We start from the raw sequence: 27,065 nt of genomic DNA on the forward strand, positions 1-27,065 counted from the left end.
GTAATTGCTTGCCTACACGCCATACACATGTATGCAATGGAACGATTTATCCAAGGCATGACTTTGTGACTTATCTTTCTGCTTAACACGGATGAAATTGTATTCCCAGGTCTTAACGTCCAATTCCGATCCATCATCGACGTGAAAAATGCAACGCGGACAGATAGTTTGGCAAGAGACCGGGGGGATAGAAGTGCAGAAGGGAGGGTGGTAAAAACAGAGGGTTGGAAAGATTAGTACCACGACTATGATAGCCAGTCCTTCTCCCTTCCAAGCATGAATTGATTGCAGTACATGCATACAAGAGTAAAAGTTGAAACACACATGCACCTTGATCTCCCCTGTTGGCATCTCAGATAACTGCTACATGACACATCGTAGTTTGTGCCACAAGTACTTATGCACGCAGTGTAACATCAATCGCCCACTACCCCTCACCAAGCCAAAGAATCAAACACAACTCTCGAACAGAAAAATATGCACAGGATCTCATTTTGGTATGATAATCATCATTTGCATTCATCGATTACGCCATGTTCTTCTTTAATATACATTCAGAGCTGACTGGCTGGCATAATGTAGTAAAACTTGAAGCTCCCTCCCAAACGCCATACTATGAAGGTATAGAATTGCATATCCTTGTGCACAGTTTTCTGTTTCGTTACGATCAACCCCTTTCCACCAAACGAATAACCGGTACGGCGCAGGACCTCTAGCGGAAAAGAATCTGGTGAACCAGAAATACCTCATCTATGCCACTCCTCCCATCAACCACCAGAAACGACGTCAATTTGGAGAAACTCGAGATATGTAGGGTATGGTGAAGAAGAAAGGTTGTTTAAATATACATTTTGCGTCTGGTTTTGAGATTACGAAGGAAACTTTTTGATGTGAGGTCGACAACAGAATCATGATCGCTGAAAGAATTATCATTATCGATAAGAATATCCTGTAGAAGATTCAAAAGTTAGCTTCAATGATAATATCCACCATTGGCATTTCCATTGCCGGGCCATTGAGGTTGAATATATGCTCCAGGCTGTTGTTGATGCCCTTGCCATCCTCTATTTTCAAAACTCGCATTTCGTGAGTGAGAAGTTGCTTGGCTATACCCGCCTCCCCATTGATTGTCTTGGGGTGTAGCCGGAGACCTGGTGTAATCATGACCCTGAATTACGCTTGAAACTCGGTCATCTACAGGAAGATAACCAGGCTGCGACACGCGCTGCTGCTCCCCGGAATATCCATTATTTCCAGTATTTTGTACACCATAACCATGTGATTCACGAGTATTGGGAGCTTGGTAACTGGGTGTCATACCGTCATAGCGTTGTTGTGATTGTTGTGGTTGTTGAGATTTTTGAGGTTGTTCTCGCGCACTTTTCCATTGCATGAAGTCCGGTACCTCCGTACGGGCAAGGAGCTGCACCAAGTCATTTGGAATGAATTTGACGCCCTTCAATTGTGGGTCGCGAAGATAGATATCAGACCGAGGAATGATGCTAAGGAGGAATGTGATATCTCTTGGAATTACATATGGTGCGGCGTTTGATTGCCATGCAGGTGTGCCTTGGGTTTGTTGTATTCCCTTTTGTTGCGCCAATCTGCGTCCTGCGGCTCCCTTCAAAGGAGACTGACCCCGAGCGAGTTTTCGTGGAGGGTTGAGCTCGCTTTCAAAATCTTCGGTTGGGAATGGCCGCTTTGGTGAGTTTGTGTTTTGATTATGCATAAACGGTGGCGGTTGCTGTGGGCGAGGGCTTTGCTCTTGTACGTACTGAGGACGTGGACTATCTGGAACGGATGGGGCTTGCTCAATTGATTGCATGACCAATTTGGGTCTCATTTGTGAAGCAGGCGAAACAATTGGTCGTACGGCAGTAGGGTCGAATCCATCCACACTATAGCGCGAAGAAAATCTGAGAAGCTTTGGATCATCCGGAAAGAGTTCTGCCATGCGCTTTTCTAGCTTCTTGATTTGATCTAGTGTTCCAAATTTAGACTCGTAGCTATGGAAGTAAACATATAGTGGCTTTGTTTTGTAAACAGTTTCAGGTTTCTGTGCTAGACGACTAACTGCAGTTTCGAAAGCTACCCTAGCATCTATGTCACGATTAGCATGGACGAGAAAATTACCGAGGTAAAATACTTACTGGTGATGTCAGAAATGGAAATCAAGTGCTTTAGATACTCTAGAAGGTAGGCTTCATCGGTTGGGAAAAGTTTAGCACCCCTTTCAAAGATCTTAGTACCAGATTTGTCCTTGTATACCATATGTTCAATCAACGCGCTGGCAACGTAAACTTCACTTGTGATCATGCCACGTTGACGGGCCTCAGCAAAGACGTATCTGGATCCAGTTTTGGCGTCGATTGCACCATTTCCTTGAATGCGTCGCATAGCCCTCATTAGTGCAATCCAGGAGAAAGATACGGTTCTCTGCAAAAGTTTTCTCTGCATTTCATAGCCCTGTGTGATGGCATTCAGTTGAGCAGCTTTAGCACTTTCTCGAGCATCTTTATCAGGATCACTATCATCATCATCATCCTCTGCCTTTCTCACAATTGCACTGATAGAAGCGTCGATAGCTGAGTTTTCCTCAAGTTTGGCTTTTTCTTTTGTCTCTCTGACTTTCAACTCCGCGATCAGTTCATAAAGAGATTCCAGAAGTTTGGCGTAAGGTGCCCGGACAATTGTTCCTTTCTCAACATCAGTCTTCCCAGCTTCCTCAGTAGAGAGCGTAGATTCAAGTCGATCGGCTTTTTTGAAAGCTAATAGACAACTTTCAGGGTTTGCGGCAATTCCATCGGCGAGAAAAGTGTCGCCTTCCTTGTCTAAGTTGTTGTTGAAGCACCACTCAGCAGCATCTACCCAGATCTCAGGCCAAAAGCGTAATGCCATGACAGCTTGCTTGTAGACATACAAGATGCGCTGTTTGTAAGCATCCGGCTCATCCGACTGCAAAACCAAAGGATCTTCCTGTTCCCAAGATATCCACTTCTTCCATAGATCGAGTTGATGTAAATATTCTTGATCACCCTCAAATCCAAAAGCCGGTGGAAGTCGAGGTAAAGTTGTGCGCTGAAGTCCGCGAATGATATTTTCAAGCGCAGTATTCGCACTTCTTGCAGTCATGTAATTTGGAGATCTCTCTTGAAGAAATTTGCGACCCTAACGTGACCTGTCAGTTTTGAACCATGACAAAATTTGAGAACCAAAACCTACCGTCATCTTGTTCAAGCCCATCTCAAACTGATCATATTGTTTCCATAATTCATTCACGTTTGACATGGGAACACAGATGGCACGTTGATAGGCTTTTCGCAATTGATCCATCTTTTGTTGATCTTGCCAACTATTGCCACCAATTGAACCAGGTGCACTACGAATGAATTGAATATAATCCTGCCAAATTTTACCAGAATCCCTATCAATCCCAATGTTTGCCAACACAAAATCGTATGCTTGAGACACGGTTGCACGAGCTGTACCACTGGGATCGACATTAAGGTCATTCATGCGACGTATGTAGTTCAAATAAACCGACCATAATTGAATGTTCGGGACCGTCAACAATGATTTGCCAAAGATTTGTTCTGCTGCACTAAAGTTTTCGTATTCGAGTTCCATTTCAGTATAAGCAACCCAAATCTCCGCCTGATTCGCTGTTAGTAAGGGTCGCGAGGGAAAAGAGTGCACATGGCTTATAACTTACAGAATGTGGAAAGACCTTTAAAAATCTTTCATAGACTGCTCTGGCATCATCCAACTTGTTACGCTTGCGATGCTCACCAATCAAAGAAAGCCATGCTTCCATGTCACCTCGAGGATCCTCCTTGACCCGATCTTCAAGCATACCGATCTTATCATGGGGTAGGCGAGCTCTAGGAACAGATGTACTTTGTGATGTACCAACAGGAATGGGCACTTGCACCGAAGATTGTTCTATAGGTGTTCCAACGTTACTCGGGTTAATGGAATTGGGAACAGAGGAAAGTGCCTCGGGCTTGGAATCAACTTGATTCTCCATTTTGATGGGTACTTCCTGTTGAGTAATAGAATTTTGCAATGGAGAAGGAGATCGTTTGGGGTCATCAGAGGCTGGAAGTTGCAAATGTCCAGTATTAATTGGTGTAGATTCGTCATTCTCCTCATCAGAATCATCTGCAATAAATCCTCCGACAGTTTTTGGTTTGCGCACAGAAGTTTGAGAGCTGGGTCTTGTAGAATCTTGTTCAGTTACCACAGCTGGAAGGGATGTAACAGAGGAAGGGTCATAATCGTCGCCAGCGGCCGAAGCGGCTGCGCCTGAAGGAGACAAAGCACGAGAAACTTGGGCATCTTTAACGGAATCTTGCTTGACATGTTCGTTGTTATCTTCTGTATTGGAAGGTAGATCACCCTCTGCGACTTCATTATCTCCATCTTCCCAAGCCGTAGCTTCTTGACCTGCCTGAAACTGATGTAAAAGAGCTATATCTGCATCTTCCTCCGCCATTTTGAAGACAAGACCGTTCTGATTTGTTGTTTGGATGCGCGAGCGCCGAGGCTGAGTGAAGTTGGTATGTTTGGTAAATATTAATGGTTCAAAGTGTCTAGAGGATCATTGATGATTAGTTAGCAAATGCGCTCGTGTCGTTGTAGTGGAAAGATGTTGAGGAGGACAAGCTAAGTAATGTAAGGCTAACCTGTGCAGAAAGTGCAACAAACTTGCGCGCAAAGTCAAAGGATCGTCGGCGCAACAAAGAAAGTAGGTAGGGTATCCAAATCAATCAACTGTTGATGTTCTTGATTATTGTTGCTGTTGAGAGACTCATCAAGAAAAGAAACGAACAAGATTTCCTTCCTTGTAGATGGATGTCGCCAAAAGTTGAGAGCTCTTAACTAATAATAAGTACCTAGCAGCAACCTTGGAAAGAAGGCGATAAAAAATGAGAGAGGTGCGCTAATGTCAAAGGAGACTAGCGCAATGTCTAAAGTGGAAGTCGCGGTTCAAACATCTCAATACACGCGATTTGCATTTTCCACACGCGTTAATACTGCCACTACTCACCGTGGTATTTGGAACTAAATGCTGCCCCATCAACCAATTTATCGACTTTATTCATCTCGACCCCCCCGTGCTTTCTTCTCTTCTTCCAATACACAATACAATCGAAATCACAACCTCACAACATTCACTCGATTGGCGTCTTTTGGGTAAAAAGAATACACATTTTGAATCGATACTTGGAACTCATCTAAACATTATACGAAACCGCAAAATCAGCCACTTTTAAGATGTCTGTCGTCTCACTTCTCGGTGTCAATGTCCTCAACAATCCAGCCAAATTTGGGGATCCTTATGAGTTCGAGATCACCTTTGAGTGTCTCGAGGCATTGCAAAAGGGTAAGTTCTATTCTGCCCCTCTTGGGATAGTCTTCGCCTCCATCTTTACAATCACTAATCTACTTGTTCATCATAGATCTCGAATGGAAATTGACCTATGTTGGTTCCGCCACGTCGTATGTCTCCACCTCCTCAAGTTTTGCCTACTTCAAATCTGAAATTAACAAACCAAAGCGATGAACATGACCAAGAACTCGATTCTCTCCTTGTCGGTCCTATCCCAGTCGGCACAAACAAATTCCTCTTCCAGGCAGATGCCCCAGACACCAAGCGAATCCCAGACGCAGAAATCCTCGGTGTTACTGTCATTCTTCTCACTTGCGCCTACGATGGTAGAGAATTTGTTAGAGTTGGCTATTATGTTAACAACGAATATGATTCTGAGGAATTGAACGCCGATCCCCCCGCCAAGCCACTCCTAGATCGAGTCAAGAGAAATGTTCTTGCTGAGAAACCCCGTGTCACTAGATTTGCTATCAAGTGGTAAGTCACCATGCGCTCGTTAGGCAAATCTACACGCTAACATTGATTTACAGGGACTCTGATGCATCTGCCCCTGCTGAATTCCCACCTGAACAACCTGAGGCAGATTTGGTCGCTGATGGAGAAGAGTATGGCGCCGAAGAAGCTGGAGAGGATGAGGACGAGGAAGTTGAGGGAGAGGAAAGTGGTGCAGTTGACCCAGATGCAATGGAACAAGATTCAGAGATGGCTGGCGCAGAAGCCGAGGGAGCTGCTGCTGAAGAAACTGGTGATGAGAGTGAAGATCTTGAGGCTGAGAGCAGTGGAGAATCCGATGAGGAAGGCGAGGAAGAAGAGGGTGCTGGAGATGATGACATGGAGATGGATGGTGTTGAGAAGCCAATCTCCGATAAAACTGGTGGTGTTACACATCAAGTTGATGTTGTCATGGCCGCCTAATTTCAATACCCCATACCCAATACATAGTTTTTGATTTTAGAATTCATTGAGCGCGTTACGATAGGTTATGACTGGGAGGAAAGCAAATATCAAGATAGTTACATGATGAATACAAAGAGTCAATAATGATACTCTAAATAGGAATATCAAATAGACTTTCGAATGCTTTTAGTGTAGCATAACAGTTATGAACATATTTTCATCTGACCTCAGGGTCCTTTTCTTGCGTTGAAACATTATATGCAATAATGTTATGCTTATCTCATCTCTCCATGCTGACGAATTGGATTATCGACAGTACTTGTCGCATATTCATGAAAAGGCCGGCCGCACTACAAAAATGGACTTGAGAATATCTCTTAGAATATTGATTTGTATACCTCAGGAATTATAACAATGATTCATTAGTAATTGAACAATAAAGAGACAAATTCTGATATCACACAATTGAAGAATGAATTTATTAAAAATTTCGAAAGTCAAGAAGTGACCCGTCAGTCTATGCACCTATTGGTGGTCCTTTCGATGTTATACCATCCCGAGTACCAAATCCACACCTTAATACAACCAAAGTCCTATTCATATTCCGAGCTACGTATATAATCTTCTGTTTGAAAATGTCTTCCCAAGATAGGGGCCATTGTCGACTTCTATTCGTACAACTACGGTTGGTGGTGGCACTGACAGGAGAATGTCCCAATATAGTAGCAGACACACACAAGCATGTATACATCATCGTTTTCACTCAACAAAGAAATCATTGCGAGGGTGATAGCAGGGAATGATTCCAGGAGATTCAAACTTTTTATCCGCATTTACCAATCATTCAATGATTAATCTAATCTGGACTGTGTCCAAATGAAGCCCAGCCAGCCAGCCAGCCAGCCAGCTAGCTAGTAACGAAACACCCAAACGCCTAGACGCCCAACTCGCAAGAGAATAGATCTCAGACCATGTCTAATCTCCAATATCCAACACCACGCTCAGTTCTACATCAAAACAAGACAACGAAATGCCTTTTCTCATTTTTTGGCCCCCTTAAGCGGTAAAATGGGCCTCTGTGACTTTGTTTTTTCCTTTCGATCTGGACTGGAAGCAGTTCTCTTCTTTCCCTCTTTGGCTCGTTCATCATCAAGTGGATTCTTGTGCTTGGGTGCTTCGTATGTTGTGTTTCTTTCAGTGGCGAAGCCGACTGTTTTCTTGACACCTTGGGTCGACATGTTTATTGTTTAGTAGAAGAGAGACTTTTTTCTATGGTTTTGAAAGAGGTTTGGAATTCGCCTGAGTGTTTTGCAGATGGAAGACTTGAGAATGTAATGCAATTGATGAGGCTTGATGTGAGATGATTAGAATTAAGATGAGCAAGAAAACGGCTATATAAATATGAGAATCTCCACTCATTCAGACAACTAAACGTTGGAGAAGTTCTCGATCATCAACCTTTCACCATGCCGCATTTCCAGGCCACCAAACCGCCATACTGGCTCATTGAAGATGTTCTGTGCTGAAAATATTACAGATACCTAGATACGGCCGTGGCAATGTATATGCTAAGAAGGACTTGAGGTTTCTCACGAGACCACCAGTGGGTGCATGGACTGGTGGGACACTTGTCGACTCTCGAAATTTCCAAAATCCATCTTCTTGTTTTCCACTTTCTGAGAAATCATTATGTCAAAAAATATTCCCAAGTCTATTTTTGTGATATCTTGTCAGTCCACACACCTACTAGCAGACCTGCTAGCCAGCATGTAGTGTGAATGAATGCATGAATGTTATTTTACTTTTACGATAAAAACAGTTTGAGCACTCTTATGCAATTCTGTTGCAATCGCCAATTTTGCAATTCCTTTCCTTTGAACTCCTCTAAAGCTTTATTCAATCCACGTACCCCCAAGTATTCCAACCAGCTCTCAAATGTGCACAACTCGCGCTTCAACTCAACTCTCAAGTACAAACAACCAACCAGGCAAACAAATAACACTCCAAGTTAAATCCACACAAAAATAAATCTGTATCTAAAAATATCTCAGACCCACTGGCCCTGTTAGTACAAGCAAAAATGAAATATACCCATTATCAGACCGTTATTAGACCTTCATCAGATCGTCTGTTCCCTAACCCGCCTGTCCGTCCCGGAATCGGCCCCAACATTAACCCTGAATACCCTGCTTGGGGTCCTTGGTCTGCCACCCACAACAACATGTTTGGCCAAAACCGAACTGGACGTAACGTCATTGCTTATTACATTATGAAACTTTCATAGACATAATTCAATTGAATGAATACATGAATCTGAAGATAGCTTGGTCAATTTAGACTACAATCATATCGAGCGGACGCCATCTGATCTAGACAACTCAAGCGGGGTGTTTGTACCAAATGCTCTTCTAACCCAGATCAAATATCAATTAGTAGTATTCACAACATCGATAATTACATAAATTTTGTATTCATACGTCAAAACGCAATAGCTTTTCGTTGAAACGAGATGTCATACGGGATATGAAGTTAAACTCACTAATCTAACGCCCGTCATTCATACTCTCGTATACTTCAAAAACTCGGATGGTTTTCAGTATCCTCGATGTGTTCCCAAGCCAGGTATCCACTAAATCCCAAGAACGCCCATTCAATACACTCATCTGCCCTCACCGTCCATTTAATTGCCCGTTAAAACCATTTCCCAGTAATTCCTCCTAACAACATACTCCTCTTCTGTTTATTGACATACTTACTAACGTCATCCGCCCAGCCCGCACTATTCTCTTGTACCTTGTCCAAATTATCTCCCATGATATTAAGATTTTCTGTCCTCTCATTAAGTTGTCTAGTCATGTAATCACCCCACCCCTCTTGACTCCCACTAGGTCCAGCTCCACCTCCAGCATTACGAGCTAATCGTTCTTCTTCGGCCGAAGCGGCAAGCATACGTTTACTAGGTGGACGATCGGGACCACCAATTAAGAGATCGAGGTCAGTGGGGGAAACGTGTTGAGTTCCAGATATCCATTGGAGATTTGAGATCGTGGGACGAGGAGGAATCAACGCTTCAGGATTAAACAATTTATCTTGACTTCTTCCAAGTGGAAGTCCAGTTCCCCAAACATTAACCATTGCTATCTCACTAGGGCCAGTCCAACCAATAATATCCCCAGAAGGTGTGACGACACTATTTGATGAGCGGGTTTTGTCCAGCATGTCAAGTTTCGATGAGCCAATTTCTTTGAGTGCTGGGAGTGAGTAAGCGCGAGCTGTTCCATCACCAAAAACCCCGACGAGAGCAAAACCATGAAGTTCGAATTCGGTTACGGCAGCAGAGTCACAAAAGACATCATCGAAAGTTTTGTGTGCACCTTTGGCACTAGAGGGTTTGAATATGCGAGCTTCAGTTTGGGTAACTATAGATTTATTAGTATTATGTCATATGTAATGACGAACTTGGTCAATAAAGGAATGACCGAAGGGATTAGAAGCTAATGACCTCCTCAAATAGAAAAGGAGGCCAATAGCAACCACGGCTATAATAAACTTACCAACTACAAGGGCACCATGTGTTTGCTGTCCATTACGGAGTGCAGCTACGATAGGACCTGTTGCTGATGCAGGTTTTCCTGTTTCGGCTACAATGGGTGTAATTGAAATGACTTTATCGGAACAAGAGGTTACTCCTGCTAACTGAGCTGTATATCCACCATTTTGTTGTGGTAAGATTTTGAATGTGGCGACCTTGCCACTATTTGTTCCCACGAAACAAGCAATGCTAGAGTATTTATCATCATCTAGTGTCATGACTCCAAATTCAATACAAACGGGCCACTCTGGTTTGGCAGTAGTTTGGCTACTCCCCTTTCTCATGAAACTACTTCTTTTATCTTGCTTGATGAAGTCGCTCATTGCAGTGGTGAAAATGACCGATGGCCCTCGGAGGTCGATGATTGAGAAGATTCCACCTTCAGACCCAACTCCTACAAATCCAACATCTGACATGCGGATCGCACTAATGGGTCCTTGTGCCATATCATAAAGAATAAATGGCTGTAAACCTTCTTTGAGAGATGGCTCTGCACGAATAGAAATATCCGTGATACCTCCTGGCTGCCTCTCGTTTGCCGGTTGCTCGCTACCATAGGCTCTATTGCCACCCCATCTGTAAACCACGACTTCACCGGCTGCTGTTCCAACACACAGCTCCCCAGTACTTGAAGCCATGTTGACAGCAGAGATACTGACAAATTCAGCACCCGCAACAGCTCTGGCCACATCGATTTGAAGCATGCCGGAGTTTTCTAATTCATCCCCATGACCAGCGTCCCAAATTCTGACTGTACCGTCACCGTGAGCCGTCTGGATAATATTACGAGCTTCATATCTCCGTAAATGCTTTACTCCCTCTGCCCCTCCTTTCAAAAGTTGAGGACCAATAGCTCGGGTTTCTGTCATTCCTAGCCATCGTCCACGATCAACGGCAGATACAGCCACAAAATTGACGAAAGGATGAACAAATGTAAGAGAAGGGTGGAGTTGATTGGTGGGTGAGATAGGATGACCACTAGGGAAGCTTAATGTAACTACCTCACCAGATGTCAGAAGTGCTATAACGGCAATAGGATCTTGAGCACCGGCAAAATGTGGAGAAGCACGAGGAATAAGACAAAAATCCGCTATCTCCACATCGACAGGAATTGGTAGGAAGTTTGAACGTTTTCCATCAAAGTGATCAGTCAAAATTTGCCAAGTGGAAGTCGCATAAACAGGAGTTACTCCCAACTCCATAAATGTCAATCCTTTTTGAGATGTGGTGGTGGGAATACCACCAGCTATGAGTAGACCAGTATCATCGGGGTTTCCTTTGCAGCACCAAGCTATTTTTGCAAAATCTCCTTTTAACGAGAAAGTATTACTGGAGCCTTGCGGTTGTGAGCCAGGTACATTTACATGTGTATCTTGTAAGGTTCGAGCCATTACAATCCGTCCATCTTTAGGATCCCAAAATACAATGCTTGCATCATCATGCGCTGTAGCAATGAATGTTCCGGTTGGGTGCCATATAGCTTGTGTAAGACGTGGTTGCCTCGGAACACCCTTTCCCGTGGGATCTCCATTTCCACCAGGAGCTCCAGCTGGAACTTCATATTGAAAGAATTTAATGGGTTTGTTTTGCTTGAACGAGTATATCACAGCTCCTTCCGTATATCCTATCAACAACTGTCCAATATCTCTAGGATGTAGTTGTAAAGACACACAGCTTAATAACCTCGATCGTGGGTTCATTTCGCGCCAGAAGTTGGGAAGGCGTAATGGCGCAAGCTTCTCTCTATCCAAATCGTAGCAGATGATATCTCCAGTTTGTAATCCGATCAAGCACCAATCCAGCATAGGATCCGTCACAATGGTTGTTACTACTCCTGGCGGAGAGTAAGCCGCCAACTTCTTTGCCGTTGCCAAATCCCATACTATCACTTCGTTCTTGGAATCCACACTGATAAGTCTATCGGCGCAAAATTGTAAGGTTTTGACTGATGCCCGGCGGGGTAATGTGAGCTTGACTTGAACCCTCTTCTGACCAAAGATATAGATTTGGCCACTTCCGAATGTCGTCTCGTTCGTTCCCACGGCAAGCAGAGATTGTACTGGATCGAATGCGAGAGAACTAAGAGGGCGAGAAGTTAGTTGAATGCCTTCGGTTTACACGGCAGCAGACCTGGGCATACCCTATTTGAGAATTGATGCCGAAGCGATCTAGATCATCAGGCGCAAATAGACCTGGCAATATACCAGCAGATAAATCATTTTGTATACCTGCCTGTTTTCCACGTAGAAACGCTGCCATTTTGGTCTGACAGACGTGGAATTATAATTGCTGTTGATGTTGTGTTTTGATGTTGGTTGGTGACCCCGAGGATCAATGCTGTTGAAGAACCCTGAAAATGATTCATTTGCGTCATCTGAAGGAACCTACGTGGTATTTCTTGGCTATGAATAATGAAATAGATATTCAGGGGGTTTTGTTAAACATCATTAAAACAAAGATCACCATCACAACTCGAAATATTTACATCTTCACGTTGATTGATATGTTGGATAGCTCGGTCATATTTTATCATTCCTCTACAACTGCTTCTTATCCGTCCCCACAGACGTTCGATAATGTGGACGCATGCGCTATGGAGTAGTTTTCGACAGCAACATACCCTTACAAGCCTTACAAAAATTGGTACCTGAGGTCCAAGCCACCGTCTAACCTAACTACCTGCTCTCGAGCTGCTTGAAAACATGTCGAGCATCCAACCAAATGTGAAGTTCTTCCAAGATCTATATATAAAATCTCCATTCAATAATGAATGTAAAACCTCGTGTCTCGCATGGCTCATATTGCACATATTGCACATGTCCATTCTGATAGCCTCCAAGCGCATACTACATTCCAGGTCGAGGTTGTCCTTGTTGCCATCCCCAAATCTCCCAATATTCATGCCAGGCACTTCGTATATTTGCATCCCTATTCTGCAATCTTAACACGCCTTCTTTCATCAGAGCAGGAAGTTCCATCTCCAATTCTTCTCGCCGCACCCCTGCCTCGATCAATTCTTGCACCAAGTCGATTTGTTTCTTAATTTGCGCGACAGGATTGGTATAATATGGTGGTGGATGGATTGCATCAGCGGCGCGTTTCTCTGCTGCTGCTTGGTCACAGTCTTTGCAACGCGGTAATGTGCGATCACAATCGATGGAGGCTCTAATTTGAGGGAACTTGAGAGCAATGTATGCAAGTGCGGGAGGTAGGACGAGGGGACGGTCGCAGGCTGGACATGCGGACATATTTCTAGCTAAGTCTCGAAAGAATTGAGGTCGACAATGACTAAAGGTGAGTAGATTCCAGGATGGTTGGCAGGTATAGCAAATGGTCACAATTGAAAGATTAATTTGAATCTTCTTGACGGTACAATTCTTACCCTCTTTACTTGATGGGAACAAAGAACTTGCAGACGAGACTGGATTTGGCAACCAAGATCAAAAATTCTTCATCTCGCACTGCAAACATTCTTTGTCCGTTTCGGTATGGCTGAAAGCAAGTAAATTGGCGACGACTAGAGCTCAATGATTAGATCTAATCGCGCGCAAACTGGAAATCATGCCGTTGAATCCCAAGACAATGCCGATCGATTGTAATTGGCCCCGAAAACAGTAAAAGAAAACAACAATAAATGCATGTAAATGTCCCGTTTTTTATATTTCTCCATGACCCAACGCATTCTCATGCCATAGGATGGAGGGTAAGTAAACGAAAAGATTCTCTTCTATCCTGCAATTTCCCCTCCAAGATCCCGCCATTGAAAGACAAAAGACCAGAGTGAATATTGAGGAATCAGTTTTAGTTTTATGAAGAGAAAAAGAAAAAGGAAGCCGAATTCGAAGATTGGAGATGATCTTGTACTCGAATTTTCATCATCATGTGATTTAAGCGAGCATTGGCGCCAAACTAACACTGATCTGAGCTTCTACGAAGTAATTCATCGGCCACTCGGCGTTTGGTGTAATTTATTTTATTCATTATCTCATTGGTCAAAATTACCCTCTTTCTGGGCTAAAGACTCTTATTACTACGGCGGGGCTGATTTTTGTATGTGCCCCGCACTAAAATCGACATCTTCTGAATGGATTAAAAGCACAATCAGTCATCGTCCTCTTACCTGACATCACAAGATAAAAAAGATACCCTGACTTTGACATTCAACAAACTCTTCAACGCCATCAAATCTCAAATCTTATACTCTCCGTTTGGATCTCTCGATATTATCTAAATCCAAGATGGCTCCAGGAGGACCAGCAGCCGGACGTGGCAGAGGTGGAAAATTCAAGAAGTTCACTCGTGGAGGTAAGAATATTGGTACTACATTGTGAAACATGCTGATTCGATCATTTCAATAGGTGGTAAACACTTCTCTCGTGATCTTCGACCTCTCGACGCCAATGGAAACGAAATTCGCGAAAAGAATGCCGATGATTCATCCTCAGAAGAAGAAGAGGAGTCGGAGGAGGAATCATCTGAGGAAGAGGCAGAAGAGAAGCAAGAGATGACCCGTGAACAACGTCGCGCCGCCGCCAAAGCCAAGAAAGAAGCTGCCATCAAGAAGAAGAACCAAAAAGTAGCACAAGTTGGTGATCTCCCAACCGATAGCGAGGAAGATAGTGAGGATGATGACATGCCCGCCAATCCCAATCATAGCAAGGCTGCTAGAGACCAAGCCAAGGCACCACCAAAATCCGTTGATGAAGTTGCTGGAGAAGTTGCAAAAATGAGCGTCAGCAAGAAACCTCAAGAGTTGAGTCGCAAGGAAAGAGAGGCAATCGAGGCACAAAAGAAGAGAGAAGCATATCAAAAATTACATCTTGCTGGGAAGACTGATGAAGCTCAAGCCGATTTGGCAAGATTGAAAAAGATCAGAGAGGAGAGAAAAGTGAGAGAAGATCAAAAGGCAGTATGTTCTACCTCCCTTCCCCCCCCCCCCCCCCCCCCCTTTTTTTTTTTTTTGAAATTATGCTAATGTTACGCAGGCCGAAGAAGCAGAGAAGAATAGAAGGGTAGAGGAGCAAAAGAAGAGAGACGAAGCAAAAAGAGAGGCTACCATGGGACCCACAGCTAAAGGAAAGAAGGGAAAGAAATGAGGACCTTTCCGAGATGAGATCTAGTCTTTTGCTTTTATGGGTGAAGGCTTCTAGAACAAATATCCAGACACATACATAAGTCTCGGGTCGGCGTTGATATATTTGCTTTTTCTGTATTGATTGGCTAAAATCAATCCATACAACACTACATTTACCCTCTTCCTATGAGTCTATGTCCCAAATTCATTGTTATTGTCCTGTGCTGATGTGATCATCATGCGATACTTGCAAGACTTCATATACAGACATCTTCGAGTTCTCTATCAGTGTGACAATTTTATAATTCAAGCCGCCTTAATATCATAAAATTATCTAAGTAGATAACAAAGTATCTGACAAGTCGTGTTGTCCCTAAACTCAAGGCTACGCCGTCATGTCGCCATGCCCCTTTCCGCTTTCCCTTTTCCCCACACCACCTTATTTTTCATCTTCACTCAACACAATGGAACACTTGATCTTTACAGACTCAGGTAACAGCTTCTATTTCATCAATTAACATAATGTATAATCGAAGGCATGGCGCAGTGGTAGCGTATCTGATTCCAGCTCTCAGAATCTAGATTCCAGATGGTCCTGGGTTCAAATCCCAGTGTCTTCCTCCACTTCATTTTTTGGTGAGCTTTGGTTCAGTCTTTTTGATTGAGAACAGCATTTGCATTTCTGCTTCTCGGGATTCATATTGCGAGAGGAATCAATGAAGAGTATGAAATGAACGTTTCGTGGGTTGCTTGATGGTTTGCTTAGAAAACGAGGTGCAAGGGTGAGGTAGCACAAAACTTATTTGCTCTTTGTCTTGTGGGACTCCTAGACATAGAAACAATTAACCAGAAAATGACTGGCTCCTTCTCGTGTCTTGTATTGATTCTACTAACATTTCACAATAGTTTTTCCTCACGTATTCAAGTCCAAATATGCAACGCCATCGGACATCGGGAATCTGCATACCACGCATGCAATTCAAGACGATTCTCAGTATACACGTGTTCACATTTACAACGACCTTGCTTCCATGAAACCATGCTTTTTTTTTCATCGTTAAAATGAGACTCTCATGACAATCCATTAGTAAACTACTTTTCAGTGTTGATCAGGCGGGAGTATTCTTGCGTCTCGTACACATTAGACAGAAAACTCCATCCCCAAACTTGCGGCACCAAGGTTGATATCCTTCTACACAAATGCGCTCAAATCATATGTTCCCGATGCCAAATCAACCTCACTTTCTGGTGAATGAGAAATCTCGGAGCGCGAAAACCTTTTGATCGTAGCCTCTTGATAGTTTGTTGTATCTGGGTATCAATCAATTATTTTATTCCGCTTCACTCTTGGTCAGACTTCTTTAACTCACCTGCTCGATCGAAATGAGGCATGGTTGGATGTTTCTTCCTTGTATGCTCCTTCATCTTATCCAGTCGACCGGTTTCATATAGACAGCCCATTGTCGAGTAAATACATGGCGTCTTGGGGCAATGAAGAGATTTTTGATGGCGGACCAAATCTCCTCGACGTGCAAAGGTCGAAGAACAGTTTGAGAACGAACAACAAATACGGTTGCTTTTGTAAGTACCGCGAGAATCAGCGCCCCTGGAGGATTTCCTACAACTTGTGTCTGGGGCGATTTTCAGCTGTAAATCTCGAGTAGTATCTTTATTGTACTGGGGACCGAGAGTCGTCTGTACGATACGACTCTGATACCCATACTCGAAGTCGATGGGAAACATGCCCTTTACGGCTGGAGATAATTCAAGACATGGAAGCTCATCCATAAAGCTGAGATCGAATAGTGGCGTGTTGTGACTAATATCAAAAGACTTGATAGGAAGAGATGAGTATAGAGACGGGTCGACATTGATAATTGTCTCTCCAAGCCCTTTATCATGGCAGCTATCCGGTGAAGGATGCAGGTGGTCATCTAAAATCAAGCTGTTCATGCTAGTTGAACTTGCCACAGATCGTTGGAAAGAGGATGCAACAAGATCACTCATTGTGGAAATGCGGATGATGGAAAGAAGTTAATGAATTATGGTCAATGAATGCAATACACGACAAGACGATGAATATTCAAATGTAAGTCTCCTCACCAGTGGCATGAGTTCTCTTTATCTAAGCTGGATCGTTCACTTACATTATGGCAGTCTCTAGTCGGCGGTCTTCAATCGGTGGTCTCCAGTCAATGGTCCTCGCATCTTATAATTTGCGGTACAGACTAAAGAATCAAGAACCGCAATCCTGGTGGTCCTATACAAATAATTTACTCGTGCTTATTGGGATATATTGATGAAGAGAAGTCGCCGGATATTTGATTGTCGGTCCTTATTTTCAGATGCATACTCGAAACACGTCTCACCTTATTCAATACTCACAGTTCGGTCTATGGGCTGGCGGTCGTGACTGACGTATCTTACCAGCTCGACTGCAGTTGTTTGGGCGGTCCTGTGTATCCCTCCAACTCCCCTGTCGTCAGCAATATCGGGGCGTTGAGTTGACCAATCAACGGACCCCTCGAGTAGACTCCATAGGGTTAGTACAAACCAAGGTTACATCAGCGTTTAAGGACCACCATTTTCCAGGAATTGCTTGCTCAAGGCACGTCAGCAAACTTCAAAGACTCTACCCTCATTACAACTCGATCCAATTTTGAATATATCTTGATGCGGTTGGATTTTGTGCTTCCTCTCATTATCCGTTCCAATTTTTCAACCTCGTGAGAGATACCGAGAGTTGAATATTTGAGAGCGATTATTTGAAACCTCTTCTCATTCTTATATCTAGTACACGGGATCATCCAGTAGCTTTGAATAGATCTTGGAGAGAAAAGCTTAGAATCTACCCTCAACGATCTTCAGCAGCGGTGAACATCACCAATTTCTATTCTCAGTCGGATCAGTACTCTTTCGGCAATATAAACATTTTCCTTGACTTCTCTAATTTATTTCCACTCAATATCCAGCTTCGCATTTAAGTCATTCGCCATGGAATCTTCCAGTGACATAAAGCTACCAGGTGAGCGCGCGAGCACAAGTCCTCTTGTAAAGTTGCAACCCCTATCGTATGCTGATGAGAACAATGAAGACATGAACGTCCCTAGCAATCTCGAGTTCTATAGACAAATCATAGACTTTGAGAACGACACGGGTAGACATGAGCTGATACTCGGAAATCTCGATCGTTCACAGCAAAGAGCGGTTCAGTCACTTGCTCATAGCAGGAACTTCGACTATGAATATCAACAAGGTTATGCTAGAGTCTTACGTGGTAGTACTACCAACTGGAACATTGAGGCTATGGTTGAAAACTCTCCCACGGAGATTGCCCACTACGATGAACCAATCGACTCTGGAAGACTTTTGGACGAACCATTCCCCTTCGAAATGGATTTCTTGGACTCCAACTCAGAGGTAGAGCCATGGCTTCAAAATTCAATGTACCCATATCCACCAGAATTACCGAGTCAACTGGCCCGAAACGATGTCGCGTCTGAAGGCTTACCGTTATCACAACCTGGAATTGGCTCACAATTAGATATGCCCGGAGATGATATCTATGGTAATCCACCAGGTCTCAATGGAAAAGATGTTGATTGCAATACACGCTTAAGTGAAGAGACTACGCCCGCAAATCCTAGTGGACCCATGTTCTCTCCTGGTGGATCCATGTTCTCCTCGAAAAATAGTAGTTATGATCTTATTCAACAGAATATCCGACGCCGAGCATACGTCTGCAAAGCTTGTCAGAAGTCCCACTCTCGGGAGATTGATCTCATAATGCACCGAAGATCGCGATTAAGCGGTAATGGTATAAAGTGTCCCGGTTGTACAGGTCACTTTACAACATGTGATCTCTTATTACGGCATCAGAGAGAGGCGCATGCGAATATATCCCCTTCAACAGCAGACATCTCTAGACCATCGGCAGAAGGTTTCAAATCATCATCTCATGCTTCGTCCACTTGGTCCGACCATGACAGTATGGAAGCGTCATTGCCCGACGAACTATTTTTGACGACGAAACCTTCATACATCCCCGAAAGCGATTCGAGTCGGTGGAACTCACGTACCAATTCTTTTAATTCGTCCACATTATCATCACCAATTCGACCATTCAGAACTACCTCTTTCAACTCACCATTTGATAGATTTGATATGCAAGGACTACCAAATTCTACTAGTAGAAGTAGGTCAGGATCTATTTCCAGTCTTCAGAGCGAGCATGGACGTAACCAAATTACGCAAACCTCCAGAAATTCAAGCGGAAGAAGATATAACTCTTTAAGAAGCCAGACAATGGATGCTACATGTGATTCACCGTCTAGATATGCCTCTTCTGGAAGATCTGGTCGCAGTAGACCCCTAACCTCTTTTGCACGCATCGGCGTGAATGCTATCAAAATGATCGGATGGGCGTGTTGGAGATGCAGAATTCTGGGCAAAAAGGCAAGTATGTACAATACTCGAGACGCATTGATGCTAAAGCCGATTAGTGTACAGAAGATAATCCTTGCCATACTTGTCCGAAAGGAAACAAAGCTGGCAAAAGTTCTTGGACTAAAATTGGCTGCAGACGAGGCACACTTCCACAAGAGATGGAATCTATCGATCTATGTCCGAAATCAATTTCCCAACCAAAGTCTTCTGATATTGATATTTTGTGTCCCTATTGTCGACTCAATTGGTACCAAAGCTCAAATTCTCGTGAAAGCAAATGTTCAAGATGCGAAAGAATCGATGCCAAGGTAATTGGACCTTTCCCGTCAGATCTCAAAATTCTTCGCATGGAAGAAGCCGCAAAGAGAAGACATAAGGACGTGATCAATGTCACCGAAATGGGAGAGGGAGACGATAACACCAAGTTCAGTTCAGCCATTGCTACCCTCAGGAAAAATTTGTTACTTGAAAACCTTGGACTACCATCTCATTTCCCATTATCGGCTGGAGTCTATCTTCCAAAATCAATCTCAATGCCATCACTCATCGCCCTTGACCAGTGCATCATTGCAATAATATGGGAAATAACAGAGGACTCTTCGCACATTCAAAGTCTATCAACATTTTGCGGGTCTTCAGAGAGACCGCTCAATGATCTATCTGTACTGTTGCGGTCTGCTTCAATTTATCAAGCAAAACTAGAGCCAGTGAGTAAAAAATCCATAGTTCCAATCAGGATAGATCATTGACTTGGCTAGGATTCACATAAATTAATTGCGCAATCACTGATATGCCTACGTGAAGCACTTGAACTGAAGCGTGCTACGAAGCTAGGCGCCTTGCACGAATTTTCCCACCGAAAATGCCACCAACTCGAAGACTTAATTCTAACTGATCTTATCATAGATAATATTCCATCTGCAAAGACAAGCCAGGATGTAATAAAATTAATGATCGATATCAAGTTGCCAGTGCCACGTGCATTTAATTATCAATTTGACAATGGCGTCTTCCGGGGCAGAGCGTCTGCCAAATTTGTCAATAACAGGGAGGCGAGACAAGTTATTGATGCCCTACACAAGTTTAAAATTGACGGACAAGCTTTGCAGGTTGAATACAAAAATTCCATTCCGCGACCAGGTGAAAGAGGAAGCTTCTGTAACGACAAAAACGTGGACAGCTTAATGTCTGCAATAAAGCGGTACATTGAGCAACTATCGAAGGTCTTCTTCAAGAAGGAGAATTTACGTGGCAAAACATGGTGGCTATCAGTCTTTTACAGTCTAGTCATTCAAAGTTTGGTTCGAGCGATCTTGAAAGCTATTGTTGCAGACGGTGGAGTCGAGATTCCTTCAAGTATAAATCAGTATCTTCACCTAGCAGTGCGGTTATTTGTAGCAACTTCTGGAGCTCATGATCCACTGGTACACGGCATACCCGTACAGGGTGATCGACTAAAAGCGTTGGTAGCTTGTGATTCATGTAAAAGACGCAAGGTTTGTTTCTTTATCTTCCAATGATAAATTCAGTTTACTAAGAAACCTGACAGTTAAAATGTACAAGGTGGAAACCGTTCTGCGAAGCTTGTCAAGCTTTTCAGTGTCCATGTGTATATGGTGGAAAATTGGAGATAAATGATTCCGAAATGGAGGACTACAACTTTGCCAGGCTCTCAGTACAACAAGCAGAGTGGCAATCTTCCGGATTGAATAGTTCAGGGGAATACCTACAACACATGTTCCAGGATGATGGACAACCTATCACGTATGGAGCTGCTATAAATAATTAACCTCAAACAAAATATACAAAATGATATTGGATATTGGATAGGGCACCAACTCAAGCAGTCAATTGAAACAGACGGCACTTCAAATATTTTTTTAGGAGTTCCATTTTCAGAATAGTCAATGAAAGATATTGTACGGAAAGTGCGGGAAGAAGAGATGACCGCACAAGCTACCACTGCAAGTTTCTCCTTTTTCTTTCAAGCCTATCCCGTTACTCGTTTTACATATGATGACATTTAATTTTAGAGTTTGTATGAGTCTCCAAGTGGTTCAGTGGAAGACTTCTATCCAGGTGTCCCGTTCCAACGAAGACATTGTTAGCTCTCCAATTCTTGGTAGCCACCCTCACGCCCATACCTGTTGAATCATCCAAAATAAAGGCTGCGCGAATGTTAGATAATGTGCCTTGCAAGAAATAACCCTTGAAATATATAATAACAAGACTTTCACTTCAACTACGCTGTTTGTGTGCGCACCAACACATTGGTGAAGTCAATAAGATAAGAAACTTGTACGGTTGTTGTGTGCCAGGACACATGCCATCGGCATATTTCAATCTCAATCGTTACAATGGACTTGACAACATATATGATAAATGGATTAGAATGGGTTCAAACCTACAAAGCTCAGGGCGCTCCTCTTTTTCGTGGGTCATTTCTTTGAAAATTATAAATGTCATGTCGAGGCTGCGCCAGAATCAAATTTCTCCACAGGGTGCACCGCCACAGAGCTTGTCCAAGTCAATGTTCCTGAGGCAAGGGAAACCATATGTGTTAACAATAATCCAAAAGTTAGACAATCGTATATTTAAGTCATTCCCAAGCGAGTTGTCGGTTCAGAAATGAAAAAGGGGAGATCCAACGGCTGGACAAACCAAACGAACCGGTATAGCCACCGAAGTAATTCCGATATGCATCCTTTTCGGATGGCCACGTGCAGAAATCTTGGCGGAAATTCTGCGTTGTCATACCGAGTATCTTGATCTTCATCACCCTTGTTGTATCGATAAGAAATTCACCGCCACTTTTGATTCTAGAGACTGCGATGATTATTTAACGGGCTTAAAATGTATCTATGGAGAGATGCATATGAAGGAATGCCAACTCACAGCTCCGATCCAATGATGTTTGTGGATTCATGAAGGCGGCCATGAAATATGCCATCTACGGAGTAAAGACGAAAGCCTCGCGGCTCAACTGGGGCGCAGGTGAGTATTCCACGATGCTGAGTGGCAAGGGCTGGGTCTTCATTTTTGTCGGTCCAGCCATTTCTCTTTCTTTTCTTACATTCTTTTACACAATCACATCCAACAGACCTTCCAAGAAATGACAAGTATGAGCACCGAAGAATTGTTGAAGAGACTCGACGATCAACATCAAGCTTACCTCGAGACATTCAAACTGGTTCACGATGCCTTAAATAACAGCCTTACAAATACAAATACAAATTCTGCTAGTGTGGCACCGGCACCGGCACCGGCACCACAAAGTCCTGGTTCCATCCGAACATTCACAAAACGACGAAGAGTTTCTGCCAGAGATGATGGTGACATTCCAGAAGTTCGTCCATCAACACTTCACAGCTCTGTTCTATCAGGAGACAGTGACGATAGTGATGACGATGACGATTTATATGTTCAAACTCCGCTCGCACCATTCAAATATGACGAAGAACAATTGCGACAACATTTCAGATCTTATAATTTCACAGATGCTGGCCATATAATTCTGGAAACCGTAATCACCAAAAATGGACGACTTCTAGATCCTGTTTTGTTTCCAGATTATCACAGAGCTGATCGGTCTCATAATTCCCATTATTCCGTGTTTGATGTTGGAAAAGATGGTGCTCCTTTATCTAGAAGAGATGTAGTGAAACCGGGTACTACTAAAATTGATTCTGCTATATGGCAAGCGGTTAAAGTGAGCGAATGCATCCATCATGAAGATATCGTATCTAAGATTTTGAGTGTAGGATTTAAATAGCGATCCCGAATCGCTCCGGCCGGTTGTTGGTAGGATAACGTGAGTTTTATATCATTCCTTTACTGATTATTTTTGAGCTAACTTACTTACCCAAAAGGATTGTTCGAGAACCATCTCCTGTCGTGCTTGGTGCCTTACATCTCACATTAAATAAGACATTTGACATGGATGAATTGTTCAATTATTTAATCTCCGATGAAGTTACATCTGTATGTGTGTCTGATCCACCAAATGTTTTCTCTTGCTTACATGATATGATAGGCCAATATAATGCGAAGACCTTTCTCCGCTGATAGCCGACAACAGAAGTCATTTGTTTTTAACTTTGAGTACTGGACAATCGTTGGGGAAGAATGTCAACCAATGCCTTGGCAACTTTCTGATCAAACCCCAAGTACTTCAAAGGATCATATCCCTATCTCGAGATGTAATTCTGTGGTAGCTCTATCATTATCAGGTGATCCTATACGAAAGTTGAGAAATCCTGCTCGACGCGCTAGAACAGACTATGGATATGTTTATGATCCATGGGCAGCATGGCATGTTCTCAATGTACAATGTTACCCAGACCATCGTCATACTATGGATGTTCATGATTCAACCAAACATTATGTGAACGGACCGGAAGCTTTTCTTCACACACTGCTCTCGGAATTTAAAGATGCAGAAAAGAGATTCGAGGCAATTTACATGAAGATCAGCAAGCTTGTGTCACCACCAGTAAGTTACTTCTCGATTTGAAGGATTCATTTCGATTAATTCATTTTGCAGGCAAATTTCATGTTCGATGGTGAAATTAGAGATAAATTACTCTTTGAAGATGAGGAATTTACCTACTCCCGTCGTTATTTTTGGGCCTATCAAACACTCGGTCTAATGAAAAATGGAATCAAAGCCATAATGGATAGTTACGAGGATACCTTTACAGATGATGTCTGGGAGGGAAAACATAAGACTCTATGGCCGATCCTAGATCCAGACTCTCATCGAAGTAAATACTGGCAAAAACGCATGCAAAAACTAAAACTAGATTTCGAGAAGCAGATGAATAATCTATTCAAACTTTATGAGGAAACCGACGAAAAGATGAAAGAGATTAGAACTTTGAGGGATCAACTATTCTCGGGTACGAGTGTTTTGGAAAGTAGAAAGAGTGTGGAGATGGCAGCCGTGACTATATTACAGGGTCACAATATCAAATTGTTGACTATGGTGTCAATATTCTTCCTTCCTCTCACGTTTGTAACCTCGGTTTATGGTATGACGAATATGACCACTGATCATGATTTCACTCCTTTCGCTGTAACGATGGCGACTGTTTGTGTTCCTTTCTTCTTTTTAGTCGGAGCATTAAATACTACCAGTGGTATGCAATTTTGGAGAGTAAGATGGTATAGATTTTTGGGATGGTTTGGACAGCAAGGTATTCACTCAACGTCAACACCATCATCTTCGGCGGTCACTAAAAATTCATCATTGATGGGAGGTATGTACCAATTTATTTGATTGCAATGAAAAGAATAAAGCTAATATTTCAAAGATCCCGCACAATCGTATCCCAGCACAAGTGCAAGTTCCATAAATATCAACGATAAACCTAAACCTCTTCCACATTCATATTCAATTACTACCGCTCAATCTCTTGCAGCTAGAAAAGAGCTTACCTCGAATACTCAACATCAATCTCCAATAAAGTCACCCTTTTCTCCATCAACCTCACCGTCTAGTATGAATCCGATTCCAGAGCATCCATTAACAATCCCAATGACTTCTTATACACCTGTAACAAGACCAAAATATAATTCAACATCTTCAATCGATACCATCACAGCAATAACGGGCCCGAGACCTAGTTTGACAAGAAGTGCGAGTTGGTGGGATATGGCTTTGAAAAAGGGGAAAAGGAATGTTAGTTCTAGAGGAGAGGGATTTGGTGGAGTGTAAATTGAAGTGGAATTTTGAGTAGCTGAATCAACTTCGGTCTGCTTTGATTTGGGCAGAAGTTGTCTATTTTATTTTACCCTGAAGTCAAAGGCTTTTAGTCTTGTTCGGATTTTGTCTACTAGGATTTCAGAGACTTGGGTTGCTCGACTAAGGATATTTTTTGATTTCCTTGGACCAAACCAATACTATTCAGGTTGGTTTCTGATGTGCTCTTTGATGTTATGATATCTCAGTTTATTTCAAGTAGTAGCATTGGAAGTTCAATCAGTTTCTATTATTTACATGAACTCGGTGTTTTATTCGCCTCATATAGCGATACAGATAGTAATCCGATAATGATTCTTGATTATAGACTGATCCTTGATGATAGATTGATTCCTGATAACAGATTTGAACGGTAAGCATAGGTAGTTCGGTAGGAACTCATTGTTTTATTTGAGAATTCAAAAAATTAGTTGCTAGAATGGTGATTGAAGGTGAAGGAAGAAAATTTATTAGCGCGAAACACCCGAGGAAATTGCCACGGATAATTCTGGAGAGGAGTCAAAGTAGAGTGAAAAATGTTATCATTGAAACCCGAATCTCACTGGTTCATTGGTTTCTTCTGGTTGCTCTTCATTTACCCACGAGGCATAAAATTCACCATTGAACGACATCCAAATGATTTCCTGGTGAGCTCCTTTCAAAAAATCATGTCTCACAAGCAATTGCATATGATCAAGTGCATATTAAAAATATTGTATTGCTGCATGCATTGTGGAAAGTATAGAATGTGCAGATTCAATCTTCCGTGCCATATCTAACCCTACTGTCCCTTGTACTATCTTCCATTAATCATAATTTCTTTCTGACATCCACGACTATTGGCAAAATGCTAGTAGCCCATGATCCCTTAAGTAAGAGAATTTAATCAGTCAGTATCTGAGTTGCTTTTCATCATGAACAGGTTCTTTAACGGGATGTTGATCCTTGATATCATTATTTGCAGTACCGACATATACTGGCAGAGCTGGAATGGATCCAGGTTCATGCCAAATACTCATCATGTATTTGCATTTCTTGCAGGGGCGAATGGCGGAGACAGATCCATATTGAGAAGTGTGACATGATAGGCAATACCAAGAGTTAGTTGACCCCATTGATGCTTAGTGTTATGGAATTGTTCGATTACCGAGATGTGATGCCGCTTCGAAAAACTTGGAATTATTCGATTTTAGTGTGTCGATTGAGATTGAGATTGTGTTTATGTTGGTGTTGATGTCGATGTTGTAGATGTTCTTGGGTCGAGATTTGGAATAAATTGAGAAGATAATGGGCTATCCCTTAAATATATGAGTAGTGATGCATTTTAATTGTCTGGGCATTTACAGCAAATGTTAATGGAAATAAGTGACCATTTTGGAGCATAAAATTGAGCTTTCTGAGGCATTCAGATTAGGGTATTGTGCACGAAATACCTCTTTGAGGGTGTAGAATAATTTCAAATCTCTATTCACAGAAAGTTACACGAAATTCACATTCACCTACGCAGCTTCAAAGATCAATTTTGGTTCTTATACAAGTGGAGTGTGATTGTCCAAGAAACAAAATACTGGATTTTATTCTTGAATAATAATGATTTGCTATGGAAGTGAAGGTTCGATATAAAGTTTACACACTGAATCATTGAAGCTCTTACACCAACGTAGATTCATTAGTTGCTGAAGATTGATAATAACAATGCATCTATTAGCCATGGAATCCAGATATTTAAGAGAGTGGAGGTTCTAGAGTATCACTGGATTGCTACATAAAAGATACTGTATTAAATCAAATTTAGGGCAAAATACTCCTAGAAGTGTATCCTATTTCACAGATCGTCACATTCTCAATTATCAAAATATAAGCACCACTATACAGAAAGCAAATCATACACCAACTGAGATACAAAAAGATGACTAGCTCAGTC

The 27,065-nt window shown here is 42.5% G+C and overlaps 8 protein-coding genes across 9 annotated transcripts; 4 read left to right on the plus strand and 4 right to left on the minus strand.

Annotated features, from left to right (window-relative positions):
• Positions 1–495: 495 nt before the first annotated feature.
• Bcrna14 lies at positions 496–4,877 on the minus strand. The gene is made up of 6 exons (XM_024691639.1): positions 4,686–4,877; positions 3,713–4,592; positions 3,223–3,654; positions 2,151–3,168; positions 1,321–2,100; positions 496–949 (listed from the first exon to the last, which is right to left on the minus strand). Exons 2-6 carry the CDS (start codon positions 4,493–4,495, stop codon positions 933–935), a joined length of 3,030 nt encoding a protein of 1,009 aa, XP_024547410.1. The 5' UTR covers positions 4,496–4,592; positions 4,686–4,877; the 3' UTR covers positions 496–932.
• Positions 4,878–5,029: 152 nt separating this feature from the next.
• Positions 5,030–6,751, plus strand: Bcasf1. Its single transcript, XM_024691640.1, has 4 exons — positions 5,030–5,386; positions 5,463–5,502; positions 5,561–5,869; positions 5,923–6,751. The coding sequence occupies exons 1-4, from the start codon at positions 5,278–5,280 to the stop codon at positions 6,305–6,307; spliced, it is 843 nt and encodes a 280-aa protein (XP_024547411.1). The 5' UTR covers positions 5,030–5,277; the 3' UTR covers positions 6,308–6,751.
• A 1,961-nt stretch (positions 6,752–8,712) lies between these two features.
• BCIN_02g09300 (hypothetical protein) lies at positions 8,713–12,269 on the minus strand. The gene is made up of 3 exons (XM_001554307.2): positions 12,022–12,269; positions 9,844–11,960; positions 8,713–9,708 (listed from the first exon to the last, which is right to left on the minus strand). The coding sequence occupies exons 1-3, from the start codon at positions 12,138–12,140 to the stop codon at positions 8,981–8,983; spliced, it is 2,964 nt and encodes a 987-aa protein (XP_001554357.2). The 5' UTR covers positions 12,141–12,269; the 3' UTR covers positions 8,713–8,980.
• Positions 12,270–12,388: 119 nt separating this feature from the next.
• On the minus strand, positions 12,389–13,298 carry BCIN_02g09310 (hypothetical protein). The gene has a single exon (XM_001554308.2). It carries the CDS (start codon positions 13,127–13,129, stop codon positions 12,728–12,730), a length of 402 nt encoding a protein of 133 aa, XP_001554358.1. The 5' UTR covers positions 13,130–13,298; the 3' UTR covers positions 12,389–12,727.
• Positions 13,299–13,841: 543 nt separating this feature from the next.
• BCIN_02g09320 (hypothetical protein) lies at positions 13,842–15,264 on the plus strand. Its single transcript, XM_001554309.2, has 3 exons — positions 13,842–14,186; positions 14,240–14,790; positions 14,867–15,264. Exons 1-3 carry the CDS (start codon positions 14,120–14,122, stop codon positions 14,975–14,977), a joined length of 729 nt encoding a protein of 242 aa, XP_001554359.1. The 5' UTR covers positions 13,842–14,119; the 3' UTR covers positions 14,978–15,264.
• A 567-nt stretch (positions 15,265–15,831) lies between these two features.
• BCIN_02g09330 (hypothetical protein) lies at positions 15,832–17,021 on the minus strand. The gene is made up of 2 exons (XM_024691641.1): positions 16,326–17,021; positions 15,832–16,266 (listed from the first exon to the last, which is right to left on the minus strand). The coding sequence occupies exons 1-2, from the start codon at positions 16,960–16,962 to the stop codon at positions 16,148–16,150; spliced, it is 756 nt and encodes a 251-aa protein (XP_024547412.1). The 5' UTR covers positions 16,963–17,021; the 3' UTR covers positions 15,832–16,147.
• Positions 17,022–17,605: 584 nt separating this feature from the next.
• BCIN_02g09340 (hypothetical protein) lies at positions 17,606–21,238 on the plus strand. Its single transcript, XM_024691642.1, has 4 exons — positions 17,606–19,410; positions 19,458–20,108; positions 20,160–20,897; positions 20,951–21,238. The coding sequence occupies exons 1-4, from the start codon at positions 17,950–17,952 to the stop codon at positions 21,188–21,190; spliced, it is 3,090 nt and encodes a 1,029-aa protein (XP_024547413.1). The 5' UTR covers positions 17,606–17,949; the 3' UTR covers positions 21,191–21,238.
• A 744-nt stretch (positions 21,239–21,982) lies between these two features.
• On the plus strand, positions 21,983–25,468 carry BCIN_02g09350 (hypothetical protein). Of its 2 annotated transcripts, none has more exons than XM_024691644.1 (6): positions 21,983–23,110; positions 23,158–23,212; positions 23,271–23,382; positions 23,435–23,893; positions 23,945–24,659; positions 24,714–25,468. In XM_024691644.1, exons 1-2 carry the CDS (start codon positions 22,514–22,516, stop codon positions 23,167–23,169), a joined length of 609 nt encoding a protein of 202 aa, XP_024547414.1. In that variant the 5' UTR covers positions 21,983–22,513; the 3' UTR covers positions 23,170–23,212; positions 23,271–23,382; positions 23,435–23,893; positions 23,945–24,659; positions 24,714–25,468. The 2 variants fall into 2 exon arrangements, with proteins under 2 accessions (XP_024547414.1, XP_024547415.1); XM_024691643.1 differs by having other exon boundaries at positions 23,163–23,212.
• The last annotated feature ends 1,597 nt before the right edge of the window (positions 25,469–27,065 follow it).

Source organism: Botrytis cinerea, chromosome 2 (assembly GCF_000143535.2).
Source record: "Botrytis cinerea B05.10 chromosome 2, complete sequence".
Classification (NCBI taxonomy): domain Eukaryota; kingdom Fungi; phylum Ascomycota; class Leotiomycetes; order Helotiales; family Sclerotiniaceae; genus Botrytis; species Botrytis cinerea.